General features: G+C 41.8%; 1 protein-coding gene across 2 annotated transcripts in view; it reads right to left on the bottom strand.

Moving 5' to 3' along the window:
- Window positions 1-16,508, bottom strand: part of ADAM9 (ADAM metallopeptidase domain 9) — a 47,897-nt gene that overhangs the window by 6,943 nt on the left and 24,446 nt on the right. For both annotated transcript variants that reach the window (XM_074981790.1, XM_074981791.1), the window contains 13 exons: window positions 15,970-16,046; window positions 14,562-14,751; window positions 13,609-13,674; window positions 12,997-13,068; window positions 9,922-10,091; window positions 8,560-8,641; window positions 7,706-7,839; window positions 6,390-6,561; window positions 6,149-6,241; window positions 5,671-5,866; window positions 4,568-4,673; window positions 3,488-3,671; window positions 2,396-2,476 (listed from right to left, as the gene is read on the bottom strand). In XM_074981790.1, the coding sequence (XP_074837891.1) occupies window positions 2,396-2,476; window positions 3,488-3,671; window positions 4,568-4,673; window positions 5,671-5,866; window positions 6,149-6,241; window positions 6,390-6,561; window positions 7,706-7,839; window positions 8,560-8,641; window positions 9,922-10,091; window positions 12,997-13,068; window positions 13,609-13,674; window positions 14,562-14,751; window positions 15,970-16,046 (1,623 nt within the window). The remainder of the gene's footprint in view (window positions 1-2,395; window positions 2,477-3,487; window positions 3,672-4,567; window positions 4,674-5,670; window positions 5,867-6,148; window positions 6,242-6,389; window positions 6,562-7,705; window positions 7,840-8,559; window positions 8,642-9,921; window positions 10,092-12,996; window positions 13,069-13,608; window positions 13,675-14,561; window positions 14,752-15,969; window positions 16,047-16,508) is intronic.

Raw genomic sequence — 16,508 nt, 5'->3', positions numbered from 1 at the left:
AGCAAATGAACTACTCCATCAGGTGTCTACAAAGCCACAACTTGTGGGATTGCCATGTTTGAAATGGAAATGAATGGCATAGATTGGGATTAGGGTGATTCTCCAAAGCATTATCGACAGAAATCATGATGATCACTCTCCGGGAAGATACGGAGACAGGACACAGAGGGTCTGAAGACTAGGATCTTAGCCATGCTGCAAACCCCAAACGTTGGGGTTGAGAAGGGGCAATGAAGAGACAGAAAGAAAAGAAAACCTTGGACCCTAGAATATTAGCTAACCGCTAAACACCAAAACTATCTACCGGGGGTGGGGGGTGGGAGAGAACCCTATTCACACAGTGGAAGCTAAAATTTTCACACGAATGCTAGCGAAGCTGCAGGCTCTGAGGAATTCAGCCCCAGACCAGGCGCATTAGAGAGGAATTGGAGGGCATCCCGTCATGCCCTTGGTTGTAAACACAAGGAGGCACAGGTGCAGGCCAATGCACACTGCCAGGACAAAGTGTCAGACCTCAGGTGCAGAGTATATGTGTTCCCCACAATGGGCTACATACAGGGACTATCACTTAAAAAAGAACTAGTACTTTGTTTCTAGACACAGCATCTAGAGTCTTTTCTCACAACCTGCTCTACGGGACTGAAAGCTGTCCTTGGTGCAGGAGCAGGCCGTGAAATGTTCCCACCACTTCAGACCCACCCACACCAAGACTGCCCTTCCAGCAGCAAACGCCACTGCAGCAAAGGAAAGTTGAGATCAATCCCCAAGTTACAAATATATTTTATCAGTTTTCTGAAGCACATGGACAGTATTTGCTGAAAAGCCAGCCTGCTTCTATTAGTCCAGCATAGGGGAGAAATAAACAAAATAAGGAAGGGAGTAGAAGTGGAGAAACATAACAGCCAAAGTGTTAAAGGGAGCAGAACTAGGTGATTGTAATTGTTAAATCTCAAAGATTAAAATCTATAACTTTAAATTGCCTTAAATAAAGAGTCAGCCAGGAAGCTGCCATCTTGAGTGCAATTAAATAGAGAAGGACTGAGAAAGCAGAAACAGTTAGAATGTATGAAAAAGAAGAAAAGGTTAATTTTAAAAGAACTAAAAAAACCCCAGACCAATGCCCTACATTACTCACTGATCCAGTAAACCAGTTTAGAACTTCTCTTTTAACAACATGGAAGTCCCTGCCTCCCCCATCCATTCCAGAGAGTTCTACATTCACATGCCTCTTCAAAACCGAAGAGCTGCCCTTTCAGCAGCAAGTGTAATGCTAGATCGTACTAAGGCAGCTTTTTATTGGACAACCCCTGACAAGGGTTATTGTTATGTATCAAGTGAGATAGTGGCAGGCATTTCTAGAAAGTGTTTTTTAAGATCTGCTGTATTTTTATACAGAGATTTGTTTTTGTTCAGTAAGTGGGTATCAAAAGTGTTAGTCTCTGAGGTTTTCACAGATTTTTAAGGCCAAACGGCACCTAGTATATAACACATGCCAGAGAATTTCACACAGTAATAATTCCTCCTCCAGCCCAATAGCTTGTGGATGAACTAAAACATTTCTATAAAATCAAAGATTGAGCATCTTCTGAAAAGATTTTCATGCTGAATAATCCACCACACCCTTAAGAAGTTGCTCCAGTGCTGAATTACCCTCCATGTTGAAATTTTGCATCTTATTTTCCTTCAGTGTCCATCCACAACAGTAATCAAATTATGGTGGCCAGACTGGGTTTGAAACATGTTTAAACACTGTTTTGCCAGCCAAGTATAAATAATCTTAAAACTCTGTTTTATAAACTCTGTTTAAACAAAATTATTTCTTGACTAGGCAGCCTATAAACAATTGTTTAAAAACACATTTTGTAGATGGTTATGTTTGGGTTACACTAGCCAGACAAAACGTTGTACTAAAACAATATCTAAAACCATTCAACTCACATTATTTTATAGCCAATGAAGATGGAACATAAAGATAACTCATGTTAACCACACATAAAAGCAACTTTTCATAATAAAGCCCATCTTTTAGGTCATTCAAATGAAGAGTTATCTACATTAAACAGCTTTCTATTAGTTACACTCTTCATGCAGAGAATCAATGCAAGGTTTTGTGGCACTAAAACAAATAATTATTCAACAGAAGTTACAGGGCTCAAAACCAGGATGAATGAATGAAATTCCATAAAACAAAGTCAAACTAGATAGTTCACGCCTTAAAAATTTATGAATCTGAGTTTACAGAAGAGCATGACCCCTCCCCACCCCCCCACCTCCCAAAAAAAAAAAAGATACTGCTCAGCATGAGAAGTACCCAAGAAATGCTGGGCAACTTTCAGAGAGGAACTCTTAGACTATATTAGATCAAAATAGAAAGGCAAGCTTTTGCCTGACTTACCCCATGTCCGTGGCATTTTTTCTCCACATCACAGTCATAGTTCAGAACAGACACATCCACACACTGGAAGTGCCTACAGATCTAAGGAAAAAAAAGACACAAGAGCATCTCAAATCTAACCCAGATGGTTTTGGACTCATATTATCACACTCATTCTTCCTCCTGACCATTCTCCAGCATCTATTTTACTTGCTCTGTGTATGGAGTTCACTGCCTATACTATTCCCACACAAACTTCAGTTAGCAGTGCATAAGCAAACTCACACCACTTAGAGAACACACATGCTTCTCTTACCCTGGAAGCTTTAATTTTGTTTCCCGTAATAACAAATGCATAAGGTTTGTTCCAAATGAGCTGCACTTTCATCTAAAATCCTTATGACTAGGTCTTAATACAGAGCAGTGGTATCAGGAATGTACAGAGAGCAACAGCGGAATAGTCACCACCACTGCCCCAGTCTCCATGCCAGCCCTGGTTCAGAAGGGATGTGGCCAAGGATAGAATGGGTGTTGCCAAGGTCAGAAGGGGTGGGGCGGGGCCTTGGGCAGTCAGCCGATAGTGCCTCCTGATCACGGCACGGTCTCAACCCCAGCTGCGTAGAGCAGCAGAGCAGCATTGCCACAACACTTCAAAACAGCAAAGAGCTCTGTCTGCCACCGCTGCCAAAGTAGAAAAGGTGGTGGCTGGAGCACCAGGCCTCTGTGCAAATGCCCATCTTGCTCCCCCAGCTCCCCAAACAGCAGGCCTGGACAGAAAGGTCTCATATGACTGCTGGGGAAGAGTTAGCTGCAGCCTGTGTGCTGGAGTATAGCAGATGACAGATGTCTCCCCTTTTCAGCCGGCTTGAAAATTACATTGTATGGGACCCTGAACAGAATTTCCATCAGTTACATGAAAGTTACTTCTTCTTGATCACCGATTTCCAGAGATCCTGGGCCTTAATCGAACTTAACTCTTGCTTTTGTTTCTTTATAAAGAACTTCCCTTTAATGTGCTTTATTCACACAGTCTATTTCCACAAACTGTAGCTCTGTTACTGCGGGTGAAGAAGGAGATGGGAAAGTAATAAATATTGATTTGTCATTGCTTACTTTTCCAGTATCACATTTTGTGCCTTCATTCACCATTCCAGGATCTGGAACATCTGATCCTAACTTGAAATCCACACCCCAACAGGTAGTGCCTTTGATGGGCGTTTGAATTATTGCAGGTTCAATCCCAAAAACAGGCATGGTTTTCACATTCTCACACTGTAGCTTCCCACACATGGCATTCCTACAACAGTATGATTTTAGAGTGTTATGGCTCTGGTGTTTTAATTCGTACTGCAGAAAAGATCAGCTTACACTTTGCTTTCATGTCCTATTGGAGGATAACTACAGATTAAATGAGATACATTCCCAAATACTAGCATTATGCTGAAATTAAGAGCAGAACAAGAGAAAACAGGGCATCAATCTAAAACTATAATGAGGACACTAATTTTTCTCTGCTGTTGGCAAAATTTTGTGATACTCAAACAAAAGCAAATATACCCCTACACCACCCTTTTATGTGTGTACACCAAACATCTTTAGTCAAAGAATGAATAAATAACAAAGAACTAAAACAAACTCTTTCATCATATCCCCAAATCCAAATACATTTGGGCAATGGGTCACAGCGTGGCTAAAGAAAAAAGAAGTCAGTGAACGAGCGTGGCCACATAACACTATTATGCCTATTGCTTAGTGTAGCAAAAGCAGAAGACGAACAATACAGGTTCTTTATTTCCAAGATGTTTCTTTTTATATTAAACTTTACAACAAGAGTTGTTTGAAAACACACACCCATCTAGATAAAGACTAACATTGTACTAGAGCTAAAAAGCAATACAGAATTTCATTGTATATTTATGTATCCATAGCCTAACCTCCAATAACCCTGATTCACAATTTAAAGCTTTAAAAGAATTTTTCTGAGCTCCTCTATTTTGGTTTCTGAATGACACACACCACACCAATAAAGGGAGGCTACAGGTTAGGATGAGTCTATGATAAATGGCTCTTACAAAGCTGTGCTAAGGATAAAGATATGACAGTTGGCCAATTCTAAAACACCTGCATGTGGATTTTTAGTGCCTTTCTGAATTATACCTCCGTGCATTCCCTCCCTAATTAAACCCAGCTTACCAGCTGGAACACTTTTTGTAGTCATGGCCATGGTAACCGCAGTTGCCAAACCTGTCACCTTTGGAATTCACTTCAGCAAAACAAATGTTAGGGGCAGCCTTTGCTCCTGCAAAGACAGAGGGGGAACTAGATCAGCAGACAGCAAGTTAGAGAAGCATCTCACACTGCTTCTTTATAGCTCCAGAACACCTGTCACACCTGTTGAATGAATAATTGGAAAACCTGACAAAAATAAACAAATGAGATAAAACTGTTAGTTCACATAGGCTCTAAGCTAACAGCACAGCCGGGAAATGCAGTTACTTAGAAAGAAATATTATTAGCCAGACATTAAGTCTTGATGAATAGATTTTAGCCCTATAAAAGAATCTGACAACTGAACCTATCGAAGCAAGGACATTAGTAGTACTTGAGACCATAGCACAGACCCTAACCCAGGGGTCTGCAACCAAAATAGCAAGTGCAGCCATTTTTTCCAAATTGGTAAAAACCTCAGTAATCCAAGAGTTGCAATGCATGTGAATACAAGACAGTCCTTAATAAATAACATCAGACCGCAAGTTCCGTAACCCCTATTTTAAAAATGGCACATACATAATGATTTGTAATGTGATGCATGTTTACTTCAGGACAGTCACAAACTGTTTACTTTATGTGTGTGTTTGTATCACTGTCTTCCTGACTTTCATTCCTGAATCTTCTCTCTCTCTGGAGCATGCTACGGGGAGTGATCCAATGTTTTGAGATCACATATTGTTTGCTATTAAGATATGAGTTGTTCATTTGGGGGCTTTTAGATGTTCACCATCTATTGAAAATACTGAGGAGGGTGGTGTTTTTTTGTTTTTAAACTTTGAGATTATAGCAATGGAAGCCACAAAGAAGTCCCTAAAGTGCCGCATGTGGTTCTGGAGCCACAGACCCCTGCCCTAACCTCATCACTGAAGTTAATGAATCATACGTAGTTTAAAATCCTTAGCCAATTCTCGCTCGCAGTCTTTTCTTATAGGCTAATAGAATCCTAAAATCCATATTGATTGAACAAATTGGGTGTTTTCTTTTTTTGCCACAGCCCTCCAAAACGTTACAGTCATCATCCTTACTAGAGCCGAAGATAGCCTGACATTGCACATCATAGTGTTGGCAAAGTCCATTGTAACAATAGGCTTCATCGTTCTGGCACGGGTACCCGTTCTGAACAGTGACGTCCTGCTGACAGAACTGTGAGGTCCCATTGCAGTATTCTGGGAGATCACATTCATTGGTACTCGCCCGGCAGACAGTGCCTCCAGGGAGGAGCTGGAAGGGAAAGAAAAAAACTATAAAATCCCGAGATAAGATGTAAAAAGCCATACACCAACATGCATTTGATAAAAGAGCCAAGAAAAGCATAAAAGATGGAGCATGGATTTTGCTGAAGTAACCCTTTTGTGCTGGAAACAAGCAAAACCTTTCCCAGTTCAGCACAGACCACTCCCTCCCTGGACATACTAATCAAGCCCAGTCCTCCTTTTTAATCTGAATCAGTGGAGCATTTATTAAGATAGGAGAGTCTTCCATCACCATCCTGGGGTCTCTTACCCGACATTTTTTACAGCAGTCGCCATATGCACATTCAGCACCTGCTTGGAGTTTACAAGTACCTGATTCACAGCAAGGATCGCTCTCACATTCCTGTAAATTAAAGCAAGGAGTGAATGATAAAGATAAACGCAGCAGTGAATGATAAAGAATCATATCCGTATGCCTACAGAAACGCAGGCAGAATATATTTAATATAAAGGTAAGCAAGTAACATTGGTGAACTGTCCCACTTTCTAACCTTTGGTGAGCCACAATCACACTCCTCCCCAGCATCCACCAACTTGTTGCCACAATATGGGATGCTGTAGGTTTCATCGGGGTTGGGAACATTGAGCAGGCAGCTTCCACCTTTGTTCAGAGTTAACTTCTCAAAGTCTTCTGCACTGCAACTGCTGAAGTTTCTGGACCCTCTGCAACAGAAAATATTAGCAATTCCTTACAGCAGGTCTAGTTACGAGTTCTCCTTGGCCAACAATCTTGTGCAATAAAGGGTCAGTCTACCAAAAATTAGAGCCAAGAGCTAGAGCACGATGGACGACGGGGGTTAGTGAGCGGGCTGCATGATTGTCCCTCTTTCATCTCAGTGAGTGCAAGACTGTCACAACCAAGACAGCCTCCCAGGATAGGGTAGTTTTGCTAACTGTGCTCGCATATCTAGAATTTACAGGGTGTAATGAGTGAACCTTAGCAGTGCTTTGATTGGCTGCAAAGGGAGCACACAGCTCTCATAGTCACTGTTGTGTGCCACCAGCATGCACCTCAGTTCATGTGCCCTTGCTTTATGTAGATGTCACTTTAATAATACCAGTGGGGGGGAAAAAATACACCAACGGAAACCTGCGAAATCTGGCAACCCTGCTCATGGACAATGGTAAACAAAACGTGTCCCAGGGCACACACAGAAACTTGATGGTCCAAACCCACCCCTGAGCTAGAGAAAGAGGAGGACAATAGAGTAAGAGACTCCGAAGGCAGAATGAGACACAAATCCTTCTGCTACATTCAGAAAGCAAAAATCTGTATGTAAAAGAAAACTGGCCGCCTCTTAGTGACCAGCTGTATAACCTCCTGATGACAAAATAACCAACAGAGATGCAATCAGAAAAGTAACAGAAGTGAACAGATGTCATCTAAACCAAAGACCAGGAGTCACAAACTCCTTAGCTAAGTTGCATAACTCTTCAGGTCTCAAACACAATGATAGTACAGGATTCTCCACATAACCTAGTGAATATAAGCCAGGATGTGAATTTGAAGTACAGAAGCTATTCCACACTAGCTCCCCAGCGGGATATTTTTTTTCCTGCACTAAAAGTGCCTTTGTGCCCTTGATCTTAGCCCACTTTAAGTGGACACCATAGTTTATTCAGCATTAACTTTCCATGCAGATAGCCCGATATTTGCTTCCTCCTACGCATGATGCGAAAATTAACAGCTGTTTGCAAGAATGTTTTGAATAGTAACAGTGTCCTGTAAATGCTAAATGCAAAGACTACTTCTTTGTTCATTATCTATGGACAGATCCTCAGCCTGACATAAGGCAAAGTTACTTACGATGCTCCAGAGTTCATAATACAGCTTTCTGCTCCACAGTAACAAACTCTTTCATCATCATGATTCATTCCCAGGTTATGGCCCAGCTCATGAGCAACAATGGAAGCAAACATCTGTAGGCTGATTTGTCCAAACTACATGAGGCCAAAAGGAAAAGTGTGAATTACTGTTGGGGCTGTACTAGGAAGAAGACAATGTTCCCCTGAGTCCATTCAAAAATTTTGTATTAGGCTTAGGGCATATCTATCCTTATGTGACGATCAATGCTCCAGAGGTTGATCTTCCAGGGTTTGAATTAATGCATACAGCAGGGCCACACTAAATCAACTACTGAGGATGCTCCGATTGACTCTGGTACTCCTCACAACTGCAAGGTCATGCACAGATTTGGGGACAGATTTATAGAGACACACACCTCTGTACTAACTTTGGTGGAATATGTGGGTCCAAAGAGTGAAAGGTGTTAACAACCCAGTCACTGTCCAGCACAAACCAGCAATTAAACAAGGCTCAGAGTGTGGTACACAGACACTGCCGACTACTTTAGTACGCTGGCACGTCTTTAAAAATCCTTTACATTTTTATTAAGGAAACAGAAAGAGGGGGAAAGCAGTGAAAGCCCTTGGAATGTGAACTATTCAGATTGGGTGTTCATTTTAACACCATTCCTTTGGCCTCTTCCTTAAGCTAGGCGAAGACTTTAGAAAGAAGAAAAAAGCCCTTGTTTGACAGTCTTTCAGCACGTAGTAAAGATGGTGGCAACTGTCATTTTGACTGCACGTGGCCTCCCGTTGTATTCAAGACACAGAGCTGACATTAAAGATTTATTTAAAGGGATATTAAAGATTTCCTACCACATTAATTCCACCCGCATGGCTTTTGGAGCATACTGTTCCAACATAGGCCATTCCTGCAGTTCCACCAAACCCTTTCTTCCTGCAGCACATTGCAAAGAAAAAAATTGAAGAAGAGTTAACATAACTGGGGCTGGAGGCATGACAGCCTATAATACAACGACCAGCTGTGCAACAGCTCAGTGCATTTCTCTATGCCACATGAAAGCAGCTGCAACACTGCTTTTGCTTTTCAAGTATTACCTAAAAGGAAGCACAGCGCTAAGAATGCAGGGCTGATAGCAATACCAGGCTTTTATTTAAACAGTGGCTTGTTTTTAAATACTTCGAGAGAGTCAATCCCCACTCCACTTAAAAAGACCAAAATAATGTACCATCCCTATTTTTACCTTTAAGTTTGTACTGCAGTGGCTGCTTTGTTATTCTCCATTAACATCTCTTTCCCCTGCTTCCCTTTGGAGTCTTTAAATTTTGTTTCTCTAATGTTTTTATAGAAAGTCTGGGCGCAATGCTAGCCCACGTACAGAGTTTTATCTTGCCTAACAGAAGTACAGTGAATACTTAATATCCAACGTTATCAATAATATCAAGCTTTTTGATGTGAAATAAATTTGCTGGAAGGAGCTACCTGCCACAGTGCTTTCTGACACATTGTAAGTCACCAAGCCCCCATCGTGTGATCTCAGTACAGTATACAACAGAGTACTTTAGTAACAAGAATGTCCCTTGTGTGGCTTCCAAATATTAAATAAACTCCAGATTAAGAAAGTGGTGCTAAGACTGCAGTGATGTAAACAGGCTAGTGACCTGGAGAAATGCCACGCAGTAAGGCTCAAATCACATAACTAGCATCTAGATATTGATTACAGACACAGCTTGTGCTCCATTAAACCACCACATTCAACGCTCCAGAGCTGCAGTTGTTAGAATCTTTCAGGGAAAAGCTGAAGATCTACAAGTCTATCCAACAAACTAGATGACAAAGGCTTATCCATGAAGTCACCCACAGCTGTGAGCACTGTTTAAAAAAATACATTAAGCAGAAGCAGGTTGGAAACAACCCAAAAGTTGTTCTAATTTTAGTGATGTCTTCATTTGTCAGAAACCAATTGTCTGTCTTCTGGTGGGCAGCAAAGGAAGCTTCTGAAAGATTAAACAAGTTGGCACTGAATGGTCACACTTCTTCAGAAAACAGCATGTGCTGCAGTCTGTTCCTCAGTGCTCACAGTAAAGCCATTACCATGGAGTCTTCATTGGCTATAAACTTTTTAAGTTGTCAGTTAATATAAGCAAGCAAACTCTATTAGCAAAGCCATCTCCTCGCATTATTTCTGAAGCGGGAAAAAGAATCCCAACACTTACAGAACAAGCTGGGCACTGTCATGTCGTTGACGCGTGACAAGATTCTTCTCTCGCCACTGCACAAAGTTCCCCAACACATCGCCAGCACTTCCTTCTGTGGTAATCAAGTTTTCGTTCTTCCAGATCTCCAAACCAACCAACACAATGCGAATATTCAGCATAATGTACATCTGGAAAGGCAAAAAAGGAAGGATAACTTGTTTTTTTAAATAAAGGTTGAACCTCTCTAGTCCAGCACACTCTCATCTGGCAACATCTGCAATCCAGCATGATTTTAGTTAGCTAGACAACCACTTACTTGTGTGGCCAAGTTTCCCATGGTCCCATAAAGTTTGTTCACAGCCACTAGTCCTGGCTCTTGCTGTTATTTAGCTGTGATTTATCCCTAAATGTCTTCTAAGAGCCAGTAAGCAGTGGAAGTATTGGTAATACTTCTAGACAATATTGACTTCCTGTGGTCTGGAAAATTCTCTCTTTTGGCGCTAGTCAATTCCTGAGGGACTAGACTAGAGAGGTTCAACCAGTACTGAGAGCTGTTACATCGTCTCTCAGTCTTCTCTTTTCTACACCAAACAAGCCCAGTTCTCTCGGCCTTCCCTCACTGGTCAGGTTTTTCAGACCTTTAATCATTTTTTGTTGCGCTTCTCTGGAATTTTTCCTATTTCTCTACATCTTTCTTCAAATGTGGTGCCCAGAACTCAACCCAATACTCCAGCTGAGGCCTAATCAGTGCAAAGTAAAATGGAATGATGACTTTTCCTGTCCTGTGCAGAGCACTGCTGCTAATGCATCCCAGAATGACGTTTGGTATTTTTGCAACATTGTTAAACTGTTGACTCCTATTTAGCTTGTGGTCCACTATGACACCTAGATCCCTTTTTGCAGTACTCCTTCCGAGACAGTCACTTCCCAGTTTGTATGTATGAAACTGATCACTCCCTCCTAAGTGGAGTACTTTGCACTTGTCATTATTGAATTTCATCCTATTTTCCTCAAACCATTTCTCCAGATCAATCTGAATTATAGTCCTATCCTCTAATGTACTTGCAACCCCTCCCAGCTTGGTATCATACACTAACTTTCCATAGGAAACTTGGCTACACCCATGATAAGTGGACCTCTGACTAACTAAAATCATGCTAGACCATGGATGTTGCTGGACCAGAAGTGCTGCACTATAGAGGTACAGGGGGTCCTCGTTAAAAGTCCCTTTGCTATAAACCATTTTGCACATACAGGGTTAAGTAATTCAGGAAAGCAGATTCATTAAAAGTCACACTGATCCTCACATCATTTAGGGGCTTAGGGACCAAAAGCCAGGAACATAGAGGAGCTTTGTGGTGGCCAGGCAGCAGGCGCTGTAGTGGAGTGGCCCTGGAAGTGAGCCCTGAAGTCATGGGCGACAGGCAGGGAGCTGGCAAGTAGCTGGGGGAGCAGAGAGGAAATGCAGCGAGCTGGCTTGTCTTTATCTATTTATTTATTCATCTTATTATTTATTTATTTATTCTGTATCTATTTATTTATCTCTATTCTATTCCTATTTATTGCTTTTTGTGGGCCACAGGTACACTATATAAAAACAAAAAGCAGTCAAGGAGCACTTTAAAGACTAGCAAAATAGTTTATTAGGTGAGCTTTCGTGGGACAGACCCACTTCTTCAGACCAGAACAGACTCAATATTTTAGGAGTCTGTCCTGGTATGGCTATGGTCTGAAAAAGTGGGTCTGCCCCCCTAAATCTCACCTAATCAATTATTTTGCTAGTCTTTAAAGTGCTACTTGTCTGCTTTTTGTTTTGATAGTATATAGACTAGCACGGCTCCCTCTCTGTTACTAAGTACACTCTATGTGTGAACTGCATATGTGTGAATATATCTCAAGCTGATTACATTGCTCCTTATGGATATTAATTCCTCTTTAGAAGTCATTTCACTATAAAGCGCATTATTTAGGAACATAACCTGGACTTACAGCGAGGACCCCCCTGTACAACCTGTACCTAAAAAGTTGGTACAATGAGGAGGAAAACTAATTAACCTTAACTTCTAATGACAGGACAAGTAGCAGCAAGGGAGGTTTAGATTGGACATTAGGAAATACTTCCTAACTGTCAGGGTGGTTCAGCCCTCAAATAAACTGCCCAGGGACGCTGTGGAATCTCCATCAGGGAGATTTTTAAAAGCAAGTTAGACAAATAGCTGTCTGGGATGGTCTAGATCAGAGGCTGGCAAGATTCAGTCCATGGACCAAATCCAGCCCACCAAGCCTTTTAATCCAACCTGCCCCCGGAGCCTGGAGGCTGGCTGCTTGCTGTGTCTCTGTGCTGTGGAGGGGCAGGGTACCCAGGACTTTGTATGCTGCCCCCAACCCAGCAAAATCTCTCATCTCCTATTAGCCCTGCACCTGCTCCTACACCCCTCCCCAGGCTACAATCCTCTTCTGCATCCCTACATCTTCCCAGACCCAGCACCCCAATACCATGCCCGCCTTAGGTTACCACCCAACCTTCTGCACCCTCCTTCCCCCAACCCATGTCACACCCTACAACCACTCTTACATCCCTCCCCAAGGTCAGAATCCTTTCCTGCACCCCAATATCCTGACCCAGGTCGAACTCCCACTCAGACCCCGCACCCTCTCCTGCACCCCAGTCCCCTACTCTGAGCTCCCTTCTGCACCCAACCTCCATCCCAGACCCTGCACCCCATCCACAAAAAAATGTAGCCCTTGACCATTTACCAAAATATTAGAGTGGCCCCCACCATCAAAAATGATTGCCAACCCCTAGTCTAGATGGTGCTTGGTCCTGCCATGAGTGCAGGGGACCTCTGGAGGTTTCTTCCAGTTCTATGATTCCAAGGGAAGAGCGCTTCCTACTGAACCATCAATATCCCTTCCAACAGGACACTGGCTTTCCCTTGTTCATCCATTTACTGACAGGTTCTAGCCCTGTTTAACAGCATTCTGAAAAGATAACAGACCAAGGTGGTCGGTTTATAACATCAATCACTTAGGTTGCAAGGTTACAGCATTCAATACTATTGCCAATGCAGATGTGAAGTAGCTTTAACTTACACTATCCAGGTAATTTGCTAGACGCACCATATCCTCTCTCACAGCAGTTACATTCCTGCCCATCACCTCATACTGCAACACAAAGAGGTTTATTAGTGGAAATATGATATGACCAACATGGTTGTCAGACACAGGAGGAAGAACATCTTTTAAGTGTTATTGTCAGGCCCCAACGCTCAGGCTTGAAAGATACAACCTGGAATAGTTGTCAGAATAAAAGCACTAGAAGATGCCAAACTAGTAGGCAGCCTCTTTACAGATATTCTCTGTCCAAGTGAGGCAGAACAGGAAGGGAAATATTCTCCTTTAACCAATAGAATCCTTGAACGCAAAACTCTGACCCTCTGAAATTTTACTGTATATCTTATTCAGCAATGGCAGTAACATTGTATATATTTAAATTGTCTATTTCATGTATGGTATTGTCCTTTAGTAAATCCATTTGTAATAATGAGGTTTGAAAGAATGTTTTAAGTACAGAAAGGTACAACATTACTCTGCCTTACAATGTGTCATAATTATTTAGGTGGATGGGCGTGGGGGGGGGGCTTTAAGTTACATCACCCTCCACCGTAAGCAAGAAACTAAGGAAAAAACAATACATAAGCCTACCCTTTCTTTGTCCACAACTATGAACAACTCCACATATCTTGTCTGGGGAAGTATAGCTCTTTTCCGCTGCAAAGAGAAAAAAATAAAATATTTGTAGCCAATCCGTTTACCATGTAAACTCATTCTAATCCATGCTCCTATTTCACACTGGCCACATAACCAGCAAGTCTAGTTACATTTTGAAAGTAAGGGATTTTTTTATTCCCATTTATTTTTCTTTAGAAAGGCAATCTATACCTCTCTGTAGACGAAGCAAGGAAAACAGTAAGGGCTGGGATAAATATTAACTGCCAGTAGCTGCTAACATGTGTTGTGAAGAGGGTAAGCATGCATGTGTTTTTCACACACCATACATTTTACTGCTCTCATCTTTCTAGCCAAATTTACACTTTAAATTAAGGAAAGAAACCACAAACAAACTTTGCTACTTTGATGGTTCTGAGAGTGGTGTAACAGCCCCAGTTTGAGCAAGGTATGTGCTGTGCTTTTTGTCAGAAGCTGGGAATGGGCGACATGGGATGGCTCATTTGATGATTACTTGTTCTCTTCATTCCCTCTGGGGCACGTGGCATTGGCCACTGTCAGCAGACAAGACACTGGATTAGACAGACCAGACAGACAGACATACGTTCTTAGACACTGGCTTCTGACACAGAATTCTGCCAATGAACCTCAATCCTGACAGCTGCACCACACACCTCCATTAACTCATCTACCTACCCTACACCAATCTTGCTACTGTTTTTGTATTTACACAACTTGCAGGAAACTAACTATTTTGTTCAAATATGATATACCTATGGGGCTTTTCACCTGGTGGAGAAAACTGCCCGAGTCAGGATCTGTAATTTGGTAAGCCCTGGGAAACCCAATACACCTTTTCCATGTGACTAGTTGAACAGACGTAAAAGCACTTCCACACTCCAGTGTACAGACAACACTAGAATACTCACTCGCAGCAACTGAGTCACGCTGGGAGGATGCGTGTCCTCTGGGTGTTCTTCTTCAGGCTCTGTGCTCTTAACTCCACACATCATGGGCTCCTTCTTCACATTCTCCATTCGGTAGACAATGTGTTTGAGGCCAGAAGAGGAATCCATTGGCTCGATTCCATATGTGATGTTTTCCACTTGCAGCAGTCCCCTAACAATTGGATTAGCACACATTATGACTGAGCAACTATCAGCGTTGATCCAGAGGCTGCTGTTACCAAGCTGTTTGGGAAGGATGGGAGAGGGAACAACAAACATCTTGCAGAAAGAAATACAGAACCAATCTAGGTCACTATCCGACAGACACTTGTGTGCTGCACTTAACTTTAAGCATGCAAGCAACCAAACTTATGACTTCAACAGAACAACCCACATGTGCCACGTTAGTAATATTCAGAAAAGTCTGCAATATTGAGGCCTAATTCACCCATTCTAAAAACAAAAATCTTTCTATTCAGATGATGTTGCCATTTACATTTCTGCCACAGCAAAGAACAGCAACTGGAATGTCAGTAATAGACACATTGAGATAATCCTAACGGTGCTCAAGTTACCTCAGGTCAAGGATTTCTCAAATAAAAGCTGATCATAAGTTAAGACCAGGTCTACACTAGTCACAAAAGTCAATCCTAGATATTCAATTCCAGCTCTGGCAATTGCCTAGTTGGAATCAATGTATCTGTGATCTATGGTAAACTTATCTGGTCATTCTCACAGAGGGAGAAACTGTCCTGTTGACTTCCCTTAAGCTTTGTGATAATGAGGAGTACAGCGCTTGACTGTTGAGCCCTGCAAGTTCATTTCACGTGTGCCCACTAGGTGCACGAAACTGAACTCCCAAAGATTGACCCTGACCGGGTTGATCTCTAGGTAAGTATAGACATACTCCAAGTGTCCCATCTCAGTAAAATTGCTGATGAAGGTTCTATTTCAAAACTCCTGAATAAGAAAGAGTAATTGCATCCAATACAAAAAAACAGTTATGTTAATATTTTTATACTCCTGCACAGAACGCTAAGGACACATGGAACAATTTCTGTTGCAATCACTGATGGCTGAACAGTGAAGACAGTTGTTTTGGTGGGGTTGAAAAAATTCTGGACTACAATTTTTGAGGACAAATGGTAGTCACAGTAATCAAATAATTTTATTTTAAAATCAAAATATGCATTAGTTTTGTATCAACATAAGACGACAAAAACATGATAATGTTAAGCACAATACTTTCATGCAGGCCAGCACGAACAGATGAAATATAGTTTGGTTCAAAACAAATTAAGGCAATGGGACAGTGGAATTTTGTTTCCAAGAACTAGACTATAACAGTGAATAGCTGTGAAAAATACAAACACATGAAGAGTCCCGTTACCTGAGTCCAAAGCAAGTGCTGACAGCAACAATGGAATCTGGTATCCCCTCCACGTATCCCTGATAATGGCAGTGATCCTAAGAGAAAAAAATAAAGAAATTAATTATGTATTATTTCTAAATATAGACAATGTAAATAACTGCAACTGCTGCTGTGGCTATTGTTCACCTTGCTGCATTAATGGTAGGATGAGATCTTCTTCCCTAAACTGAGACATATACGCATGGGAGAGTACCATCTTCATCAATAACTGTGGGCTCAGTGCCCGTTGGTGTCTGATGCCTCTCTCACTACTTCCTTCCATCTAGTACCTTGCATGTGTTTATTCACTGCATACGTAAACATGTGGCATTATTAATCCAAATACTAGATGCTCTAGGACTCTTGCACTATTATTGCCAATCTCCTTGTACTGTAACTCCAGTTTCATTCCATTGCCCACCAATTCAGCACTGATGAATTGTCTGAGGGTTCATATACACTTCACACACTACAGCTGTATGGTTGGGCCACTGGAGCGCTTCAGTGTGGACAGGACA

Source organism: Carettochelys insculpta, chromosome 31 (genome assembly GCF_033958435.1).
Source record: "Carettochelys insculpta isolate YL-2023 chromosome 31, ASM3395843v1, whole genome shotgun sequence".
Taxonomy (NCBI): Eukaryota; Metazoa; Chordata; order Testudines; family Carettochelyidae; genus Carettochelys; species Carettochelys insculpta.
The sequence above is the reverse complement of the archived record's forward strand: the minus strand, read 5'-3'. Positions and strand labels throughout refer to the sequence as shown.